General features: G+C 44.7%; 1 protein-coding gene across 2 annotated transcripts in view; it reads right to left on the bottom strand.

Annotated features, from left to right (window-relative positions):
* Nucleotides 1–7,509: 7,509 nt before the first annotated feature.
* Nucleotides 7,510–23,968, bottom strand: part of Parn (poly(A)-specific ribonuclease) — a 102,590-nt gene continuing 86,131 nt past the window's right edge. Inside the window, exons 22-24 of one of the 2 annotated variants that reach the window (XM_050125785.1) lie at nt 18,943–19,111; nt 12,156–12,334; nt 7,510–8,448 (exon numbers count right to left, since the gene is read on the bottom strand). In XM_050125785.1, the coding sequence (XP_049981742.1) occupies nt 8,396–8,448; nt 12,156–12,334; nt 18,943–19,111 (401 nt within the window). In that variant the 3' untranslated portion in view covers nt 7,510–8,395. The remainder of the gene's footprint in view (nt 8,449–12,155; nt 12,335–18,942; nt 19,112–23,968) is intronic. The other variant, XM_050125784.1, reaches the window with a different exon arrangement.

Below are 23,968 nucleotides of genomic sequence, written 5' to 3' on the forward strand. Positions count from 1 at the left end.
CATATACAATCCCACCAACAATAACAAAAGCAACAGGAACTAGCAATCACTGGTCATTCATATCCCTTAATATCAATGGGCTCAATTCCCATATAAAAAGACACAGGCTAATTGATTGGATAGAAAAACAAGATTGATCCTTCTGCTGCATACAAGAAATACATCTTGCCGGGCGGTGGTGGCGCACGCCTTTAATCCCAGCACTCAGGAGGCTGAGGCAGGCGGATCTCTGTGAGTTCGAGGCCAGCCTGGTCTACAAGAGCTAGTTCCAGGACAGGCACCAAAAACTACAGAGAAACCCTGTCTCGAACAAAAAAAAAATTAAAAAAAAATAAATAAAAAAAGAAATACATCTTAACTTCAAAGACAGACGAAAAGTTTGAGAAAAGATTTTCCAATCAAATAGACCTACCAAACAAGCAGGTGTAGCTATCTTAATATCTAACAAAATAGTCTTCAAACTCAAATTAGTCAGAAGAAATAAATAAGATCATTTCATATTCATCACAGGAAAAACCCATCAAGATGAAATCTCAGTTCTGAACATTTATTCCCCAAATACAAAGGTACCTTCATTTGAAAAAGAAACATTACTAAAGCTTAAATCACACATCAAGCCCCACACACTAACAGTGGGAAACTTCAACACTCTACTCTCAGCACTTGGACAGGTCTGCCAGACAGAAACTTAACAGAGAAATAAAGGAGATAACAGATATTATGATTCAAATGGGCTTAACAGACATCTATAGAACATTCCACCCAAACACAAAAGAATATTCCTTTTTTAGATCCTTCTCTAAAATAGACCATATACACAGTAACAAAGCAAATCTCAACAGATACAAAAAATTAGAATAACCCAATGTATTATCGAATCTTCATTGCTTTGCTTAAAGATAGAATTCAACAACACTAATTGCAGAAAGCCCACAAACTCATGGAAACTGAACAGTGTTCAACTGAACTAACACTGGGTAAATGAAGGAATAAAGAAAGAAATTAAAGTCTTCCTAAAATTCAATGAAAATGACCACACAACATACCCAAACTTATAGGACACAATAAAAGCAGTGCTAAGAAGAGAAAGCTCATGACAACATAAAGAAGCTGGAAAAATCCCACACTAGCAAATGAACAGAACACCTGAAAACTCTAGAACAAAAAGAAGCAAACTCACTCAGGAGGACTAGATGGCAGGAAATAAACTGAGAGCAGAAATCAGCAAAATAGAAACAAAGAAACCAACACAAAGAATTAATGAGACAATGGGAGGAGGGGAGGAGGTGGAAATTTTTAATAAAAAAATAAATAAATAAACAAAAAAAGAAGAAAAGAAAGAATCAATGAGACAATGAATTGGTTCTTCAAGAAAATTAACAAAATAGACAAGCCTTTATTCAAATTAACCAAAAGGCAAAGAGAAAATAGTCAAATTAACACATCAGAAATGAAGGGGGACATAACAACAGACATGGAGGAAATTCAGAGAATCATCAGGTCATACTTCGAAAACCTGTACTCCACAAAATTGGAAAACTTAAAGGAAATGGACAATTTTCTGGGTAAGCACTACATACCAAAATCAAATCAAGACCAGATAAGCAAATTAAATAGACCAATAACTAAGGAAATAGAAACAGTCATCAAAAATTTCCCAATCAAAAAAAGCCCAGGTCTGGGTGGTTTTAGTGCAGAATTCTACCAGAACTTCAAAGAACTTATACTCCTCAAATTGTTCCACGTAACAGAAACAGAAGGGACATTGCCAAACTCTTTTTATGAGGTTATAGTTACCTGATACCCAAAGCACACAAAGACACAACTAAGAGAGATAATTACAGACCAATCTCACTCATGAACATTGATGTAAAAATATTCAATAAAATGATGGCAAACAAAATCCTAGAACATATCAGAAAAATCATCCATCATGACCAAATAGACTTCATCCCAGAGATGCAGGGTTGTTCAGCATATGAAAATCCATCAATGTAATCCACCATATAAATAAACTGAAAGAAAAAAAACCCCACATAATCATCTCATTAGACGCTGAAAAAGCCTTCAATAAAATTCAACACCCTTCATGATAAAGGTCTTAGAGAGAGCAGGAATACAACGAACATACCTTAACATAAAAAAGGCAATATACAAGTAAGCCAACAGCAAACATTCAAGCTAAATGAAGAGAAACTCAAAGAAATCCTGAAATGAGGAACCAGACAACATTGTCCACTCTCTCCATATCTATTAAATATAATTCTTGAGGTCCTAGCTAGAGTTATAAGACAAAAGGAGAACAAGGAGATACCAATTGGAAAAGAAGAAGTTACACTTTCACTATTTGCTGATGATATGATAGTATATATAACTGACCCCCAAAATTCTACCAGGGAACTCTTACAACTGATAAACATCTTCATTAATATAGCAAGATACAGGATTAATTTTAAAAAATTAGTCCTCCTTTATACAAATGGTAAATAGGCTGAGAAAGAAAGCAGAGAAACATCACACTTCACAATAGCCACAAATAAGATAAAATGTCTTGGGTAAGTCTAATCAAACAAGTGAAAGACCTGTATATCAAGAAGTTTAAAACTTTGAAGAAAGAAATCAAAGAAGACATCAGAAAATCTCCCATGGTTTTGGATATGTAGGATTAATATAGTAAAAATGGCAATCCTACAAAAGGCAATCTACAGATTCAATGCAATGCCCATCAAAATCCCAGCAAAATTTTTCACAGACCTCGAAAGAACAACACTCAACTTCATATGAAAAAAAAAAAACAACCCAGGATTGAACTTGGGACTTTGGAAGAGCAGCTAGTGATCTTAACTTCTGAGTCATCTCTCTAGCCCATACACACACATTTTTTTTTTTAAAAAAAGGAAGCTATAAGCCACACATTAGGATGACACATTTGCAGAATATTTGACAAAGGATGGATATTGAGAATATGTAAACTCCTACAAGTTAACAAGAGATACAAATCACCAGGTAAAATACAGACCTCACTCGGCATCAGAGAAAAGAATGACACAGTCATTGGTTACCTGCCTGGCTGGGGGTTGTGGGGGGAGTTTCCAGCAAATGTTGGCAAGGGAACTCCTGGGACTTTTCAGGGGTTTGTGATAGCATGGGTGCTGGGGGCGATGGTTCAGGGCACTTGCCATGTAAGCAGCGAGAATGTGTGTGCAGATCTCTAGCACTCACATAAATACAGGGGATGGAGATGGAACATCTGGGGCACGTTGGCTATTTCTTAGAAGACATGCAGATCTAACATAAGCTCCTTCTTGGTACATCCCAACTGCTGTAAGACAATGGTTTTATCCTGTCACTTGTATTATTTTTAATAAAATGTTGATTGGTCAGTAGCCCAGGCAGAAAGTAGAGGCGGTACAACCAGGCAGGAAATAGAGGCAGGACAACAAGAATGCTGAAAAGAGGGAAGCTCATTCTGCATTCATGACCCAGCCACAGAGGAAGCAAGATGTGACTGCCTTGCCGAAAAAGGTACCAAGCCACCTGGCTAACATAGACAACAAATATGGGCTAATATAAGTTATAAGAATTATTTAATAAGAAAAATCAGGTTTGGTCAAGGAAGACCACCCGAGAAATCTCCAGTAGGAATGAATGGCCCAGATGTTTGAGTTCTACAACCAGAACAGATTCAAGACTGCTGCCTGAGATGATCAAGCCTCACAGAATACTCCAGCCATGACTTGACCATATAATTCTAAATTTTCTTTAGGTCTCCATAAGATTATCAGTATCCCCAATCAGCAGGAAGTAGCCTGAAAAACTATGTTCACATTCCCACAAAATGGACTATGGATATTTTCCTTTGTTTAGAATGTTGGTTACAAGTTGTTATGGATAATGGTCAGGAAGAAAGCTAAACAAGGGTGATTCAGTTCAGAGCTGTTTTGAAAAAAAGGGAGGGGGAAGTGCTGTGGGACAATGGTCTTTTATCCTGACACTTGTATTATTTTTAATAAAATGCTGATTGGCCTGTAGCCAGGTAGGAAGTAGAGGCAGGGCAATGAGAATGCTGGGAAGACGGAAGTGCAGTCTGCCATTGTGACCCAGCCACAGAGGAAGCAAGATGTGATTGCCTCACCAAAAAAGGTACCAAGCCATGTGTCCAACATAGACAACAAACATGGGCTAATATAAATTATAAGAATTAGTTAATAAGAAGAGCCTGAGATACTGAGTTTATAATTAATGTAGACCTGTATGTGATTTCTTTGGGACTTAACAACCGTGGGAATTGGGCAGGACTTATACCCCTTCCCCCAGTTAAAGACTCTGCTTTTTGAAGAAAAAAACATCAAGGACTTGTACAGAATATTTACAAGAATTTTATTTATAAAAGTCTGCAACAGGAAATAATGTAGGTGTTTGTGGAGAACAGATAAACTATTGATACAGATAATTCAAAATTAGAAAGAGGGGTGGTGTGGGAGAATTGTCTATATTCTCTCAATTGTGTTTTAAATAAATGTTGATTGGCCAGTAGCCAGGCAGGACAACCAGACAGAAAGTAGAAGCAGGTTAAGAGAACAGGAGAATTCTGGGATGGAGGAAGCCCATTCCTCCCCAGTCCTGCCCAGACCATGGAAGAAGCAAGATGTGACCTACCCTGCTGAAAAAGGTACTGAGCCATGTGGCTAACATATACCAGAATAATGGGCTGGTATATGTTATAAGAGCTAATACGAAGCCTGAGCCAATGGGCCAATCAGTTTATCATTAATATAGACTCTGTGTGAATTTCTTTGGGGCTTACCGGCTGTGGGGTACTGGGCAGGATAGAAACCCCAACAAGCAGGGCCTCATGTTACAGAGGGGTGGGGTAACTCAGAGGTAAGATACTTAATATCACAAGGTCCTGGGCTACATGCTCATAACCTGAGTGAATGAATGAATGAATGAGAAGTTGTTGCATGCACAACATAGATAAATCCCAAAAATGTTATGCTGAAAGAAAACTCATCCTCCTTGCTGTTTTCTAAACTCTCAGATGAAATTCTGTTAATCAAGCAATGGGCCTACACTCCTACCCTGAGCTTATATGACCTTGAGTATAGACTTTCTCATTCAGTTCTCATAAAATCTGAGATGAATCTGTGCTGAAAAGATCAATCCTGACTGCCTCTGAGGTTGGGAGTGAAATGGGGTTGGTGGAGAAGAGGCCCAAGAGACAATTCTGTGGCAGCAGTATTGGAAAACTATTCAATGGTATCTGTAAGAGTTGAGTATTTCAATCAAGGTATGATTCCCCCAGGGCCCCGAATACAAAGAGCTACTAACTGGCCAACGGCACACACAGGTGCTGATGAAGTGACAGGAGAGTGGCATCTCTGCCTGGGGAAGTCTAACAACCCCATTGGGCCAGGCCAGTCATTAGCCATGCTAATGAGAAGCAGAGTAAGTTTTCTTTTAATGAGATATTTTCCCTCCCAGAATCCCCACCCAACTGGAAGGTCTCCCTGTGTATGCAAAGCTGGCCAGAACTGAAGCACGCCACATGCTCTTGCAGGCACTCTGGACTTCTTCATTCTCTCCCTTGCTGTCCCACCAAGTCTGCTTGTCAGCTACATGTACACCCTCCCTGAGACTTGATTCTCTTTATTCTCCTCCTAGACAGCTGTTGCAACAGCTGGGCTGCCCTGGGATTTGTTTTTTAGTCTAATAAAACTCTCCTTGAGCTCCTGTTTAAAGAGTTCATTCTTAAATTATTTTATGAGACTAAGAACATCAAAAGATACCCCAATTTCCATTATTTGGCGACCCTCAAATTCCTGTACATGAACATCTGCATATGAGAAATTCATCAAAAACTAAGGAGACTGGTGGATGGATGGGTGGTGGGTGATAGAGGATGGATGTGTAGGCAGATGGATAGACAACCATATACAGTTCAAGTGGTGAATAAACAGATTCCTGAACACTACTCTGTCCATTTCCCCAAGATGATAGTGGGGGACAATGAACACACAAAAAGCTACAAACAGGCAAGGGCTTGATTTCCACTACAGCTTGCCAGTCCAAGGACTATAAAACATGCAGACAACCACAGAATCCTCTATTCCCACACCTGACTGAGGGCTCTTGGTGAAAGCATTTAGGAAGCACCCAATCACAGCCCACAGCCTCTATGCTTCTAGGTGGTGGCATGAGGATGCCAAAAGCCTGCCCTAGGTTTTATGGAGGTGTCACTCGGCCTAGAGAGTAGTTTAGGGGGGGGTGTAGGGAGAGGGTAAATTCTCAGCAACTGTATCTCTGTCAGCTTCAGTGAGAGGCATGTAGGGGACTCAAACCAACAGCCCAACCTACCACCACCACAGTCTTCCTGTATGCCTGCGAGTGTTTGGTGTTTTACTTGCATTTATGCTCACAACTACTCTGTGGGAGTTTCATTTCCCTGACTTTATGGAGAGAAGGCTGAGGCTCAGAGGGCAAAGAAATGTGTCCAGGAAGACAGGGCTGGAACTGGGGCACAAACATAGCCACAAGAGGCCCTGAAGCACATGTCTAGAAAACACATCTCACCCCCATGAACTGCTCTCTAGAACAGTGGCAGGATCTGTGTGTATGGGCAGAGCTTTTCCAGCAATGAGTACTATGAATATTCTTGAGTGGGTTTTCAGGCACAGTGTAGACATTCTTCACCTCTGGATAAGGAAGCTGTCTCCCTCTCATGTAAGATCTCCATTTCCACAGGACCAGGGAGCTCTCACAACCACACAAGTCCCCACATTAGACCTGTGCATGCACACAGACGTGCCAGCTCAGTGTTTTGTGCTGCCCCTTTTCAGTTTTTATACTTTTTCAAGATGTATTAATACATATATGTATGTGTAATGTGTCAGTTCCCATTGGACAGAGGGAGACGTTCGATAACCTGCAGTCACAGGTGTCTGAGAGCTGCCTGGTCGTGGGTGCTGGGGTCTGAACTCTGATCCTCTGATAAAGCAGTAAGAGCAGTGTTGGCACTGAACTGTCTATTCAGCCCCATAAATAATGTATTTCCCTCAGCTATGCCAGGCTAGTACTGAGCTACATCTCTAGTCTCTCTTTTCCTTTTTAAAATTAGTGTCAGGCTGGGATGTAGCTCAGGGATAACGTGCTGGACTAGTGCAAAAGAAGCCGAGTCCCCTTTTCTATACCCCAAACCAAACCAAAAGGCTATCCTTAGTCTCTAACCTTTAAGTCTAACGACTTAGCAGAGCCAACAGCCCTGGCTTACTCCCTCCGTTTCCTCTTTGCACTCAGTGGAGCCCACAAACTGAGCTGGGCAACTGAAGCCTTAGAATTAGAAAGGCTGGCACTCCTTCCTACCAGGTCTGTAGCTGCAGGGCCCTGGGGGAAAGGGAAGGGTTAGGAGCTTCAGGCTGGGGAACACGGAGTTGTGCGACTCCATGACGGGAGCTGGAGGGCAAATGCATCAACCACTTCAAAGAAAAAGTTAAAGGCAGGTTTTTATGAAATTTTCTTTAATTCTATCTTTTTGAAATTCATTTTTATTTTCATGATACAAAAGCATTCCATGTCCAGAAGTGTTGGCCGTGGAGTGTCCCACCCACTGTGGAACTTGTCCGATGAGGGCTGGATGCATGCTGCAGTTCTGCCATTGTCTCTCACATGCGTGCGCGCGCACGTGCGCGCACTCACACACACACACACACACACACACCCCATGTAACCAGATACACAAAAATGCACGGTAAAGACAAGCAGGTGAAGCCACTTCACCATGAATCTGGCACTGTGCACAGGAACAGAAAAGCCAGCTTCTCACTCACACACCACCCACGAGAGACTTGCATCAGAGGGAAAGTAACCTGAAATAATGCTCTCAAAGCCCAGGTATCTGCTGAGATGACCCTGGGTCAGCACGGGAAGATGGCATGGAAAGGACAAGCCTGTGTGCTGTTCCTAAGCAGTGATGGTGGGAAGTAGGGTACAACCATGACCTGTGACCATGACCTGTGACGGCACCACAGGCTGAACAGAGAGTTCAGGCACATCTCCGTACAAATATGATCATAATACTCTGGAGGCTGGCTCTCCTGGCATGGTTCACAGCTGATTTCCTTCCTGGACAGGCTTGCCAACACTCATGGGGCCAGACAGGTTTCCCAGGAGCAGGACTTCCTAATTAGTTAATAACACACACACCTGCAACAGTCCTCAATCATGACGTGTGCCAATGGTCAGTTTAGATGGAATGGGAAGATAGAGATAGCTAAAAAAGGAAATAAACTTGGTTCTAAGCCCTCCCACGCCTCATCTGATTAAGTGAATACAGTATGGCTTCCAAATAGCTCTCTCTCAGCAGCAACATGCTCAGTGTGCTCCGCCATGGTCTCTGTTACCACGTGTCAGGGACTTCGAAGAGCATGGCAGGGCTATCTGCAACAGTTCCTGGGGGGAAAGAGAAGCAGATTAAGGACATGGGCAATCACTAGGGGAACACTGTTGGCTGGCACTGAGAGCACCCTGTGTACAGCTCCAGACAAGCAGGGAAGGACTGGTGCACGGGAAGGTACTAGACTCGGGGACAGACCCGCACATGAAGGTGGTGAACCTCCAGGCCTGCTTAGGCTGCCTCTGTTTGCTCACAGGCAGGAGCTTCATCACCTCTCACTGTGCAAGCAGCAGTCTCTGCTGCAAACCAAGCTGGGCATTTAGTTTACATTCTTCATAAAAGCCCACCAGGTAGCCATTGATGTCCCCAGGATAGTGGTGAAAGAACAGACATAGAAAGGTGACCAACCACCTGAGGTGAGTTTAGAGCAAGCACCAAGCTCCTCACTAAAGCTGCAACAACCTGAGTTCCCATGAGGAGAAGCGCAGCTGGTACCCGCAGGAGAAATGCCAGGCAGCAGGCCAGTGAGGACCATGGGTCCCAGGACAGCAAGAACAGTTGTGGTTTTTGCAGAGGCAGTGATGCAGGCTGAGTCCTCCTCTGGGCCAGTTACAGACAGGTTTCCTGTAGGTCAGAAACTCTTCCACTTCAGCCAGTGTGATAGTTGGCAGGGGTGGCAGAGCCAACACAGCTGGATTGGTATGTGAGCCACAGCGTCTAGTGTGGCTCCTGTGGACTACGTTGAGGAAGAGTGTCCTTAACGGAAAGCATCCAAGCCTGTCACAGGCAGAGCCAAGACTCTGGGCGTGGACTGCTCGAGTGAACTCCACAAACCTCCGTGCCTTACTGTGGTTACAGAACCTGACAGATAACAAAAGAAGTTCTGAGGGCAGACACATCCTGATGCCCTGTGGCACAACAGGAACCCAGCAAACAGCTGTTTAGTGCTCTTGTCTCACAGGAAGGCATCTGGTCGCTAACTGCTAGTGTTTCTACGGCAGCACTGACACCATTCTGGGTGGCCTCTGTGCAGTATCACACCCAGTGGTTCTGCTTCTGCTACATACTCTTTGAAAAGCAGAAAGCCCCGCCCGCGGCTGGCCCACCTGTTAAGTATCAGATCTGTGCAGCACAGTGGCTGAGGCCCACAAAGCTGAGTGCTAAAGCTCGCGGGGAGACCCTGGGCCACATGGTTCCCAGCATTCCCTACAGCCCCACCACTGGCAGAAGCTCCACTCTTGGCATTTTCAGAGCCTCTGAGGCTTCAACATACGCGTGGGCTTGCACTCGCTCATGAGAAGTCTCACTCAGAGAAGTGAGCAACAAGACTGGTTGACTCAACGGGTTCAGCCCCTGACTACCCTGGCCTAGCTTGCACACACACAGGACTGAGTGCTTAAACCAGAGGGTGGAGGGTCCAGCAAGTTCCACCTTGCAGTCAGAGGCTTTACTCAGGAGGCTTCAGAAAAAAGCCTACTTCCCCACGTCCTCCAACTCAACATCAAGGTGTCTGTCCTGCAGCATCTTCTGCAATACTGAGGAAGAAGTACAAAATCTACTTTTGTTCTGGTTCACATTGTTCAGCACTGACAACACCGCTTCAATGGGAGGAAAGAAAAACCCATTTTATTAGAATATCCTAAGTTTAAAACCCTAAATAACCATTACAAAGTTTTCGCTTAAATGAAAACTACAAAAGAAATCAATCTATTAATGTATTCTATAATTATGTATTTTACTTATTTGGAAATTGGCCTCAGTCTGTAGCCCGGAGTGGCCCCAGACTCCCTGCATAGGCCAGACTGGCCTTAAAGTCATGGGGATCCCTCAGCCGCAGTCTTCCAAATGTTGTGATTCCAAGTACGCACTGCCCAGCCTGGCCTTTTAAGACAACTATTCTAGAGAGCAGAATGACGAGGGTGGAGGAGGGATGAGGGATGGCGAGCAGGAGGGTGAGGAGGGTGGAGTGGGATGGGGGATGGCAAGCAGGAGGGTGAGGAGGGTGGAGGAGGGATGGGGGATGGCGAGCAGGAGGGTGAGGAGGGTGGAGGAGGGATGGGGGATGGCGAGCAGGAGGGTGAGGAGGGTGGAGTGGGATGAGGGACTGCGAGCAGGACTTCAGTCTCTGCTAAAATGAAGCTGCACCACATGCAGACAAGGGTCAGGCAGACATTTGACTCTGTGACCTTTGCTAACTCTGATGAAATTCAGCAAACTACAGATCAGGGTACACGCAGGGTGGAAAGCACAGTCAAGCCTGCTGCCCAGCACTGCTCTGATCCCGCTCGTGATTGTCAAACAGGGCCACTGTCCCCAAGTAACACAAAGAAAAACAACTGTTTCTAGGCCAGTATCTCCTCATCCTGAACACATAAACAGGCCCTGGGTGAGAATAGCAGCCAGCTTCCTTACAGGGCAGACTTAAGGAGTCTGGGACCTTGGGCAAACTCTTAGATGCTCCATGTTCCTAGCCATGAAGTAGACAGTGAAGGCTTTAAGCACAGAACTGCCCAGCAGTTAGGCCTGTCCCACATGTACAAAGCACACGGGGAGTAGAGCTACAGGTGCTGTAGTGTCACCTGCTTCCTCGTCCCGCACAGCAGGGATGAGAAGAAACCCGGGCCCTTGCTCTAGAGTGTGTGCACTGGCTGCTTGAGGCTGTGTGAGGTGGAGAAGGCACAGCTGGCTCAGGCAGGCCTTGGTCCCCCAGTTCCACGTTTCACACTTTCCTAACTTCTCAGAGTTTGGAGTCTGGATCACTCCAAGGGTGATGTTTTCCCCTTTCAAGGCTTTTGTGAAAACTTAAAAAATCAAGTGTCAGAAGGCTCCCACGCTGGGCGGTGGTGGTGCATGCCTTTAATCCCAGCACTCGGGAGGCAGAGGCAGGTGGATCTCTGTGAGTTCGAGGCCAGGCAGCCTGGTCTACAGAGCTAGTTCCAGGAACAGGCTCCAAAGCTACAGAGAAACCCTGTCTTGAAAAACCAAAACCAAAACAAAACAAAACAAAAAAACCTCCCACTAGGGAGTCAGGCAAACACTAGTTCCCATTTCCGTGGCTCCTTATAGAATTCTGTTTGTGAAGAAAGTCAGGAGGCCAGATTGTCCCTGGGAAGTGTCAGGTTTGTTCCTGACACCCAACACAAGGGGTTGCTGCTGTGCAAATCTAAACGTACATCCTAAGCACTGGGGCTACCAGAGATAGCATGCAGCACCTTGAAGAATACGGTAGAGATGGGAATCATGAAAGCCTGGCCACCTCTCATGAGAGACCTCATCAGGCTTTGTGTGCAGCTCCAGGGCTTGTTACAACCTCTTAAATTAAAATACATCATTGCTTGTCTCTTAACGGCTCATGTCTGAAAACTCAGCCCCAGCGCATGGTACTACTTCTGAAGGCTGTGGAGCCTTTAAGAGGTGGGGTCTGGCTGGTGGAATCCCTCCTCTTCCTGTATGCCACCACCCAAACAAGCACAGCCTGCTGTGCAACCACCTCCTGCTCTACCCACACACAGAAGCATCACTGCCATCGCGCTGAACCGAAACCCCTCAGAAGCCATGAGCCCGAACAAGCCCTTCCTCCCTTAAGTTGTGCCCAGTAATCCAGCACAGCAATTAGAGCTGCTTTTCATGCTCCAGAAGACGGCAGCTCCGTGCACACCACATGGGGTCTGCCTTCAATGCCTGCTATCGTTTTGCTCCCAAAATAAGAGCCTCCTGAAGCCTGAAGCAGCTCCTGGTCAGACTCAGCCAGACCAATACTGACCTTTCCTTAATCTCTTTAGCTTCTTGGCCTTTTTCCTCCCCTCTGGGAGGGGGTCTGCACAGGAATCCATCTGTTCAAGTTCAGAGTCAGTTATTTCCTCCAATTCTCTGTCCTCCGAGCCAGCTTCCTGTGGGTCAGGACTCAGATTTCTCTTTCCAATCACGCCGGTTGCTGCGAAGCTGCAATGTACCAGGTGAACAACATGAGTGGCGCTAGGAGCAGGAAGAAGGGCCAACAAAACGCCTCAATGATAGAAGTCTACGACACAGGCGCTACAGGGTGCTGTGCACACAGTGCAAAGCTGGGCTGTTTTAGCATTAGCAACCCTTTATAGAAAAACCCTGGCTGCATCACGATAAAGCTACAGCACCAGAGGAAAAAGGAGCAGAGCTTCTACAAAGCTCCTTCAGAACCTGCTGATGAAGCAAAGGAGAACGAAACAACTGCTGCTCCAGCTGCTCTTGCATGGTTTGAAACCTGGATAGCTGCAGAACACATCCTGCCTTCGTTAATTCTCTGCTCTTCTAAAATAGGCTTACACTGAAACTTGTGTTTGTTTTTAAGTATAGTGATGTTTTATTTATGTTTTAATAAATAAAACTTACCTAAAGATCAAAAGGGCAAAGCTAAAGTCACTAGAGGTCAGGCAGTGGTGGCACACACCTTTAATGCCAGGATTTGGGAGACAGAGGCAGAAGGATCTCTGTGAGTTCAAGGCCACCCTGGTCTGTACAATACAAGATCAATACAGAAACAAATCCAGGTGGTGGGTGGCTCACATCTTTAATCCCAGTACTAGGGAGTCACATGCCTTTAATCCCAGCAGTAGAGGAATATAAAATGGGAGGAGAGAGGCTTAGTCTGAAGTTGCCCAGTCTTGGTAGAGGTAAGACTTCTCTAATAGTTTGGCTGCTTTGCTTTTCTGGTTTTTGGGTTGAACCCCAATTATCTGACTCTGGGTTTTTATTTTTTGTGCTACATCTAAGACTTCATAGGATTTGACATATTGAATCAAACTAGATTATAGGTCTGATTTTTCCTTTAAAAAATATATTCCCTGATATGGACTTAATGAAAGCTAGACCATGTGACCAACAAGTCTTGTCTTCTTGAAATGTATCTTATAAATAGATTTTTTAAAAATGATGAAAAGTATTAAAAAACAAAAACAAAGGGACACCTTCAAGTAGAGAGAGCTGGGTGAGAGGACTTGAGAGCTAACCTCATTCCTATTAGACTCCTAGAGGTGACACGGACAGATACTCAAGTCAACCATGTGGCGGCCAACTGCTCCTCCTCCATGTTCCTCTTATCTCCTCGGCACTTGACAGTCACTCTAGACTGTCCCCCCGCAACCCCGTGAGCAGGGTCACAGCAGTCCTCTAGACTGTCCCCCCCGCAACCCCGTGAGCAGGGTCACAGCAGTCCTCTAGACTGTCCCACCGTGTGAGCAGGGTCACAGTCCTCTAGACCGTCCCTGTGTGTGCAGGGTCACAGCCCTCTAGACCGTCCCCTGTGTGAGCAGGGTCACAGCCCTCTAGACCCCCCCCCCCCCCCCCCCCCCCCCCCCCCCCCCCCCGTGTGAGGCTCATGCCAGCCCTGGCCTCAGAAGGCTGGTCTCTTGCTTTTCCTCTACTACATGGACATTGCTTTTGTTTTTAATTGTGGCAGGGAGAGGAATCAGCAGGTAATGGCACCTACCACAAGGCCTAATAGCTGGAGTTCCTTCTGACAGAAAGAAAAAGCTGACAGCCCTTACCTTCATGTTGTTGATACTGCTTCTATCAGATACTGGATGTCTGTGAATATTTGGGTCTGTTTCTGAGCATTGTGCTTTATGATTTTGTTTTGTTTTATTGGAACAGGGTTTCTCTGTGTAGCTCTGGCTATCTTGGAACTAGCTCTTTAGACCATGCTGGCCTTGAACTCAGAAATCCACCTGCCTCTGCCTCCTGTGTGCTGAGATTAAAGGTGAATGACTTTAAAAGATCCAGCTAAGTTTTTGTTAAACATTATGTGCCAGAGAGCAGCAGCCCAGAGAGAATGCCCATGCCTTCTCCCTCTGCAGCACGGGACGGTCCTAATGATTTGGTTACTCAGGAGTTTCTGAACGACCTAAATTTTCTGAAATTATCTAACATTTAAATCAACAAAAATACTCAAAGGTATTATATCCTTGCTTTCTGCGACAGTCTCTTAATGTATAAGCCAAGATGGCCTTGCACTCTGCCTCCCTCTGCCTCGCCTTACTGAGTGCTGGAATCATTTATACGTACCTACCACAGCTTTATCTGTGTTATTTTTTGTGTGTGAACGGACACAAATTGTTTCAGCAAAGATGGACTTTCTTACATTGCTGTGAGTAGAAAAAGACAGATGGAAGGCTTTCTTCACACTGAGAAATGTAAGGACAGAAGTACTAAAAGAAAACCTGGGGAATTTCAGCAGCCTAGGTATGGAACATGCTTTCCTTGTATGAGTTGCCACCCAGATCAGTCAAGATTGATAAGTCTGAATATAAAAATTTTATATATGGCAGTCTGTGAGCAAAGCAAAAAAGAAAAACAATGAAGCAGGATAAAATACTGATCACATACACCACAAAGGCATGTAAAGTACTCAAATGGAAGAAACTAAACGTAAAAGAAGAAACACACATATGCCCATACTCCTTTAACATGTCCATAATGCAAAAGTGCAATGCTGAGATATAGTTTCTCACTACTAGATTAGCAAAAATACCCACACACATGTGCTCTGCCCTGTGAGACAATGGGGATGGGCACGCATATGCATGCAGATGACAGTGCAGCATCCCTGCCAGGGACGGGGGGCACCTAACAAAACAACACATGGATACCGTTCAAGTCAAAGAGCCTGCTTCTAACAGTTCAGAAGATAAACCTCCAACAATGCAAAAATAGAAAATGCAAGACATGTATGTGTGTCATTCATCGCCATGTCATTTTTGTTTGTTTTTTGTTTTTTCAAGACAGGGTTTCTCTGTAGCTTTGGAGCTTGCCCTGGAACTAGCTCTTGTAGACCAGGCTGGCCTCGAACTCAGAGATCCACTTGCCTCTGCCTCCCAAGTGCTGGGATTAAAGGCATGCGCCACCACTGCCTGGCCTTAAATTATTAATGTATTAAAAATACAAAACACAAAAAAATAAAATATATGGATGGTCACTATAAAAATTGAAATTATCAGTATAAATTTGTTTAAAGGAATAAACAAAGACCAAAGGTAAAGCCTGGGTGTTAGCTGAAGTTAAGCCTTGTTAGGAAGTCACAGAAATGAGGCAGCTTAGGATCTGCAGAAGAAAAGAGAGAATGGAGTAGAAAGAGATATTTTTCATAAAGGTCAATCTACTGAGTCAGGAAGAGTTTAGTGGCTTTTCTGTTTTGTCTGGGGTTCTATTTTAATTGTTATTTACGTATACACGTTTCTGTCTGCTTGTCTGTATGTGCATACAATGCCCACTGAGGCCAGCAAATAGCATTAGAGCCCTGGAACTGGAGTTAGAGGTGTCTGTGAGCCGCCATATGGGTGCTGGGAACTGAACGTGGGTCCTCTGCACAGGCAGCAAGTGCTCTGAACCACGGAGTCTCTCTCCAGACTCCCCACTTTGTTTTGTATTCTTTAGAACAAATACTAGAATAACAACCAGGAAGCCATATGGGAAACACTAACCCTTAACTAACCTCCATACATTAGTCAGCTTCTCAGTGTGACAGAACCCCTGAGATGAACAAGTCAAAGGACGAAAGGAGACAGTACCAGGAGTCTCAGCGCTGGCCGCCTGGCCCATGGCTTAGATTCGTGGTGGTACAGGACCAACAGCAGGAGCACTTGATGCAGTGAAGCTGCTCACGTCATAGTGACTGACCCAGAAGCAGAAGGAAGGGACAGCAGCTCCTAGAATCCCTTTGAGGGGCATTTCCCCAATGTCTTACACCCTCTAAACAGCCCCCACTCCTAAAGTGCCAACCTTCTCCCTACAGCATCACCAGGTGAGAGCAAACCTTCAAAACACAAGCTCTTGGAAGGCATGTAAGAACCCCATCATTTCATGACATAATCAAAATTTATTTGAAATGGACCACAACCCAAGTAGAAAAGCAAAAACAACAAACCCTCCAAAAGGAAGCATGAACAAAATCATGACTACCGGGCTGGAGAGATGGCTCAGTGGTTAAGAGCATTGCCTGCTCTTCCAAAGGTTCTGAGTTCAATTCCCGGCAACCACATGGTGGCTCACAACCATCTGTAATGAGGTCTGGTGCCCTCTTCTGGTCTGCAGACATACACACAGATAGAATATTGTATACATAATAAATAAATAAATATTTTAAAAAAAATCATGACTACCTTAGGGTAAACAAACATTTTCAAGGAAAAAAAAAATCTAACTATAAAAGAAAAACAAAAGCCATAAGCAGACCATCACATTACCAGTCTTTTCTGTTGTGATTTAAACACCCAGGACACTGACAGAAAAAGCGTTTGTTTATTTATGGACCTAGAGGAACCAGAGTCCACACCACTTTAGGAAACGGAGGTTCAGATGACCAGAGCAACACAGTGAGAGGCCAGGATTACAGCTGCCCCTGTTGGTATCTAGCCTCTTCCTTTCCCGAGTGTCAAGTACCTTTTGCCTCTCTCTAGATCGCAGGTAGATTACTCACATTGCTGGGTGCTCACACATGGGGAAGTGTGGCAACAGGTAGCCACGATGGCTGGAGCAATAAGCTAAGAGCTCACACCTTAAGACTCAAGCAAGAAGCAGAGAGCAAACTGGGAATGGTGCAATTCTTTGCTACCTCAAAGCCTCCAGAAGTGTCACACTTCCTCCAGCAAGGTCATACCTCAGACGAAATCACCAACTGAGGACCAAGCACTCAAATGGCAGAGCCTATGGGAAGCACTATCATTCAAACTATCACCAAAATCATTCAAACACAATCACCAAAATTAAGAGGTATCATTAAATAGTCAGGTGGTGGCGGCACACACTTTTAATATCAGCACTCAGGAGATCAGGAGATAGAGGCAGACAGATCTCTAAGTTCAAGGCCACATGGTCTACAGAGTGAGTTCCAAGAGAGCCAGGGCTACACTGTTGGTGAATATTATTTTAAGGTGTGTTACTTTTGTGTTTATACTGTGGAACACTTGTTTAATGATGTAAAGATGTATATTTTTTGTTTATGCTGCATTTGTTTAACTCTGTGAAGCTGTGATTCTTTGCCTGTCTAAAACATCTGATGGTCCTAATAAAAAGTCAAATAGCCAATAGCAAGGCAGGAGAAAGGATAGGCAGGGCTGGCAGGCAGAGAGTCTCAACAGGAAGAGAAATGTGGAAAGAGGAAGAGAACAAGGGGAGGAGGACATCAGAGGCCAGCCAGCCACAGAGTAAGAATGATGTACAGAAGTAGGAAAAGGAAAAAGCCCAGAGGCAAAAGGTAGTTGGAATAATTTAAGTTGGAAAAGCTGGAAAGAAACAAGCCAAGCTAAGGTTGGGCATTCATAACTAAGAATAAGCCTCCTGTGTGTGATTTATGTGGTAGCTGGGTGGTGGGCCCCACAAAAGTCAAAAGAGCAAAACATCATACAACACTACAGAGAAACCCCCAAAAGAGAGAGATCATTACAAAAAAGTGAATAAGCAAATCAATCCTCAAATATAAGTGTTCAGCATACATTTCTGATCCAGAATACTTCGAATCAACAGAAAGAAACAGCCAACAGTTTCCAAGGGGTATGACAATAAGCCTCTAAAAGGGAATACCTGAATGGCCAATAAGCACATTAAAAAGGTAGCCAGGGCTAGAGGTGCAGCTAAACAGAGCTGACTAGATTCTTAGCACTGCAAAAACAAAAGATGGGTCACCCCATTAGTCACGAGAGAGAAGCAGAGTAGCTAAAACTAGCGGACAGCATTACATGTTGGCAAGTGTATGAAGCACTGAAGTCGCACAGCCACTTTAGAGATTGTTTTTGTTTCTCCAAAGCTGAAAGCTTAACAAACACATAAATGTCATACACCCATTCCATAATCCTCCTTCTACTCACTCACTCGAGAGGAAGGAAAACATGCTGACACACACATATTCACAGCAAACAGCCTCCCCAATCAACACACATAAGAGCAAATCCCAGAAACAAGGTTTATCTTTATCTTTTTTCTTCCTTTTTTTAAAGAAAAGGCAAGGACAATACTACATAATTCCAGACCCAAAGCTAAACCAAAAAGGGTAAGGTAAACTAACCTTTTTCTATGAATCTCTCTGCCTACTTATTTTTAGGGCTAGAGAATGAACTCAGGGTCTTAGGCTTGCTAGGTCAAGGTTCTCTAGTCTTGGTGCCTCGGCAAAGGGAGAGGCAAATACCAGCAGGAGCAGCTCTACCCTGGCCTCTCGCATTGCCGACCAGGCCCTGAACCTCCATTTCCTTACTCATAAGATTGGAATAGAATACCTCCTGTTTGTCTTAATGGTGTTGTTGGAGAGTTAGTGAAAAAGTCTAGGGTCTATATAACCTCTCAAATGTAACAACTGGAATACTCATAAGAGTGCAAAAAAAAAAAAAAAACCAGCACCAAAGAGGTCTGTGAATTCAAGAGCAACCAAGATTATCTCAAAATGAAGATGCACCTAATAAAAAATTAAACAGTAATAAGTTTTTTACAACATTAATATAAAAGGTATTTTCCTCCTTATTCATCAAGGAGGCACCAAGAGGGCCATCGCGGGGACAGTGCAAGTCCCAGCACAGCCAGGGGCTCACCTGTTGGTGTGGGAACAGGGGCCTGGCACAACGGGCTGCTTCCTGTCCACCTCCTTCCAACTGTCTTCTGTCCACTTCCTCTTGACCTGCTTGTCTTCCCGCTTCTTCCCCACATACTCAGCATAGGTCTGGATCCGGTAACTTTCAGCGTATTTGCTGGTATTAACAGCTACAAAGAAGAGAAAGAAATCCTTAGATCAGATAAAGACAGTACTTAGGAGAGGTGGCCTATGCTGACTAAGAAGTCCCAGCCCAGAAGCTGCTGGGTCTCCTCACATGGTGACAAGTCTTCCCCAGTGTGAGGGCTTTGTAAACAGGAAAGTTCTGCAAAGGCATGACCAGAACACTGACTTCCAGGTGTGTTTACAGCTAGCAAGACAGACTGAAAACTTCGTTTCCAGAGCAAGAAAGAGTAAACGAGCAGTCATTAGGCAATACCCGCAAATTCTCACTATTACAAATAAAGTAGTGACAAAGGCCGCAGCACACTGGTGTGGCCACTGCGTCAATGCTTCAGAGATACTGTTTGAGTTCCACAGTTTACCTGTGCGAGAGAATGCCTTGAATAATGAGAAGCAAGGGCTGGGAAGACAGCTCGTTTAGTAAAGTGATTGCTTTACAAGCATGAGAACTTAAGTTCAGGATACCCAGATCTGATACTACAAAAAAAAAAAAAAAAAAGTCTGACATGATGTGCAAATGGGCAGATAGATCCCAGAGAGCCAGCCGGCCTGGTCTCCTTACAGGTCCCTCTACCGAAACAACACCAGGTTCTCCAAATGCCAGGGCTCTTTGTGTTGCCCTGCACTTAAATTCTACAACCTCTGACATTTGCCTAACTACCCCCCCACACACACTTATTTTTTGGTTTTTGGTGACAGAATATCTCTGTGTAGTCCTGGCTGTCCTGAAACTCACTCTGTAGATCAGGTTGGCCAGAACTCGCAGAGATCTGTCTGCCTCTGCCTCCCAAGTGCTGGGATTAAAGGTGTGCCCTTTTTGGGCGAACCCATTTCTCGGGAAAATTCATGTTACCTCACCCACCTTTCACTTTTAAAGACCCCCCCCCCACACACACACACAGTTCCCTACATATCACTGTGCTGGTGCAAATGGGTGGCTCAGGGATTTTGTTTGTTTCTGGGTTTGCACTACAGAGCACAGAACCCAGGGCCTGGCTCACACACAGCAAGTGCTCTTCCCCAGAGCGCTGCTCTGGTTACCTGTGTTCCAAACCCATATGCTCCTTCTTTGAGGAAGAGGATGGAACAAGTGGCAGTGTGATAACGAGGAGATGGGAGGCCTGTCCTGGGGGAATGGCTCCGTCACAACGGGTGGTGGCTCATGTGCTTTTCTTGCTCACTATCAGCACCTCTAATACTTGTAGGGAGATAAGAGCCTGGCCATGCATCTAGGAGCACATTCTCTTTGAGGGATACCTTGCTCAACCTAGATATAGGGGGAAGGGCCTTGGTCCTGCCTCAAAGTGAGGTGTGAGACTTTGCTGACTGCCCATGGGAAGCCTTACCCTTTCTGAGGAGTAAATGGGGAGGTGGGGTAAGGGAAGGTAGAGGAAGCAGGAGGAAGGAGGGAAGGGAGTGGGAATGAAGAAATAAGAAAAGATTGTATTTAAAAATTCTTAATAATAATAAGAAGAAGAGGAAGGAGGAGGAGGAAGAGGAGGAAGAAGAGGAGGAGGAGGAGGAGGAGGAGGAGGAGGAGGAGGAGGAGGAGGAGGAGGAGGAGGGAGAAGCCTGGCCATGCTGTTGGGGTAGTTTTGGTACCTAAGGAGCTGCACCAGCACATGGCAGTCACGGTTTGTTCAGCTGTACCTGGCAGAGTTCATAGTAGATGCATGAATGGATGCATGAAGGCAGAAGGCAGCTGGGACAGATGAACATATAGTCCCTGGGTTTGCCAGAACTGGACAATGGACCAGGCTTGGTGGCACAAACATGTAACCCCCACGTTCAGGAGGCCAAGACAGAGGAGTGGCAGCCTAAGGCCAGCTATGCTACACGGTGAGTTCAGGACAATCTGGTCTACAGGACAAGATCCTGCCTGGGAAAAAAGAAGTAAAAGAGACTCTGGCATACCAGGAACCTTAACCTCAAGAAAAGGAAAAGGAAGTGCAAGCGGCAGATGCTACACACGGCCAAGGGTCGAAATTTTGAAATCTTAAAATGGATCAGATTTGACCAAACTCCTCAGTACAATTGTTTGTTTCAAGTCCTACTTGAAATATCTGGACATCCAAATAGTAAGATAAGAAAGAGGGATGAGGAGGCACTTCTGTCAGTGTGGTGAATGGAAAGCAAAAGGCCTCCAAAAGGAGTGGCACTATTAGGAGGCTTCCTGGAGGACATGTGTCACTGTAGGAGGGGTCTTTGGAGTCTCGTGTGACAGTCAGTAGACTTCCTGCTGCCTTCTGGTCAAGAGGTAGCCAGCACCACATCTGCCTGCACACCACCATGCTCCTTGTCATGATGATAATGGACTGAATCTATGAAACTATAAGCTCCTACCTCAATAATTTTTCTTTTGTAAGAGTTGCCATGGTCATAGCCAACTTAGGCAAATCACTGAGTTTCAGGTTCACAAGGAGATCCTGTCTCAAAAGCACAAAGGTGGAAGAAACATCTCTGTTGACACCCAGCTTCCACATATGTGAGTACCCATGTGCACATGGACACATATTAACAAGTACTTCATTCACACCCTATGGCCACCACCCACAAAGAAAGATTTAATATACTTTAAAAAAATATCAACTTCTTTAAGACTTACAGAAGTTTACTTAAAGGCTTATTGTACTTTTCTATAGTAAAAGAGGAAAAACACCTCAAAGTATCAGGAAATTTTCATATTATGCAATATCTCCTCCCCAAGAAGTAGCAGGGATTGTGAACAATCCATGAGCTCATAACCACAACTCTACGTCACAGCAGCGCAGTCTGCAGAGCTGTGTGGTGTGATGGACCAGCACCGTCTCCCTGAAATCCCTCTTTGGTTGGAAAGTCTACACTACAGCTCCCAAAATAATACTTTCTGAGTGGGATGTGCATTCCCAAGGATATACTCAGGTAAGTATCCCCACAGCAGCTGAGGCCGTGGCAGGGCTCGAGGGCAGCGAGAGGATGTGCCTAGGGGTACTCCCTCTGCTCCCAGTCCCCTGCCACACTCCACAGAGCAATGCCTGATTCCCTGAGCACAGCGGAATCAGGGTCACTTGAAAGGGAAGAGAGATAACAGGCCTCTCACCACAGGTCTTACATGGCAATGATACCAGCACCCCTTCAAGTCCCCGCAGTTCTGCAGCTCTGGCCTTTAACCTAGAAGCCAACGTCTGGCTCAGAGCCACGCTTCTGATGGGTGAGTCAGCAAAATAAATCAGCTGTCCACCCAGTCCTTCAGCGTCCACTTGCCTGTTAGAAACAGCATGCAGCAGGCTACCTCCAGGCTAGCCAGGGAAAGGGCTTTTGCTCCAGCCACGTTTTCAAAGCTGACCGAAGCCAAACACACCAGGAGTCTACCCTGTTTCCCTGTGGACAGTGAGGTGATTCTCACATAATAATCTCATGTCTCCTGCCCAGTCTGTTGCTTCTTCACAACATTTAATCTCTACGATTCCCAGAGGAACGAATTCTCCAATGACCATAGATAAAGCTCTCCCACTGCCTAAGGCCTTGCAGAAATCAGCAGAGCTAGTCTGAAACCAAAACATAAGAAATATATAGACATATTTAAAAGTAGCATTCTGTCTCCTGTTTATTTACAGGAATTTAGTTTGTTGAAGTTGACAACCATCTTATAAAATCCTGCATTAGGAATTTTAATGAATTATATGAGAAGCTGAATTTTCGATCTAGGACAGAGGGGGCCTGAGGAAACAAGCTCCACCAGGAGCAGAAGCCAGGAGCAAACCCAGTCCTGGGAGCCAACCCAGTCCAGGAACACTGGTAGACCAGGAATGGGCCAACGACCTGACTCAGAGTTTGTGAGCTCCACCGGAACCGGAGTGGGACTGAACCAGTTACCTAAGACACAAGCTCCACCAGGAGCAGACCCAGTCCTGGGAGATAGGCGGATCAGGACTGAGCCAGTGACCTGGGAGCAAACCCAGTCCTGGAAGACTGGTAGACCAGAATTGAGCAAACAACCAGATCCAGAGTCAGTGATCTCCACCACAACAGGTCCAACTCCAAGCCAGGGACTTCTGCAGGAAGAGATCCAGACCAGGATTTACAGAAACAGATCAAAGCCAGCAGCCTAGGCCAAAGTAGGCCTGAGACAGCAAACTCCAAGGGAGCAGAACAAAGCACAGGAGCACTGAGCTACCTCCAGAAACAGGAGTAACCAACGGGGTAACTAGAACTGTGACACTGACTGTACCAGGAGGAACAACCATCTGAGCTTTCGATTCACTGGCACCTAGAAGATTATTCAACAGAATCTCAGACAGCCCCAACCACACCAAGAGGAAAAGATGAGTAGAAAAGGTAAGATCACACGCTACACCACAAAGAGCAATACAATACCAGTAAAACCTGGAGACCCTACAAAAGTAAGACCTGAACAACCAAATATGGATGAACCAGAAGAAAATGATCTAAAAATTAACCTCAAGAGAATGTTTAAAACTCTTAAAGATAAAATGAGAGATTTCCTTAAAGAAATGAAGGAAAAAAGACAAAAAATTGGAAGATATCAGCAAATCACTTAAAGAAAATTAAGAAAAAGAACTCAAACATACGAAAGAAACTATTCAGGACTTGAATACTGAGATAGAAACAATAAAGAAAACACAAGCCGAAGGAATTATAGAAACAGAAATCATGAGAAAAAGATCAGGAACCACAAATGCAAGCATGAACAGCAGAATGCAAGAAATGAAAGAGAAATCTCAAATGCTGAAGATAAAACAGAGAAAATAGATTCATCAGTTAAAGAAAACATTAAATCTAACAAAAGCTTAACCCAAAATATACAGGAAACATGGGACACCAGAAAAGGCTAAATCTTTTTT

This window comes from Alexandromys fortis, unplaced genomic scaffold (genome assembly GCF_014885135.2).
Source record: "Alexandromys fortis isolate MF-2015 unplaced genomic scaffold, M_Fortis_MF-2015_v1.1 scaffold_238, whole genome shotgun sequence".
NCBI lineage: Eukaryota > Metazoa > Chordata > Mammalia > Rodentia > Cricetidae > Alexandromys > Alexandromys fortis.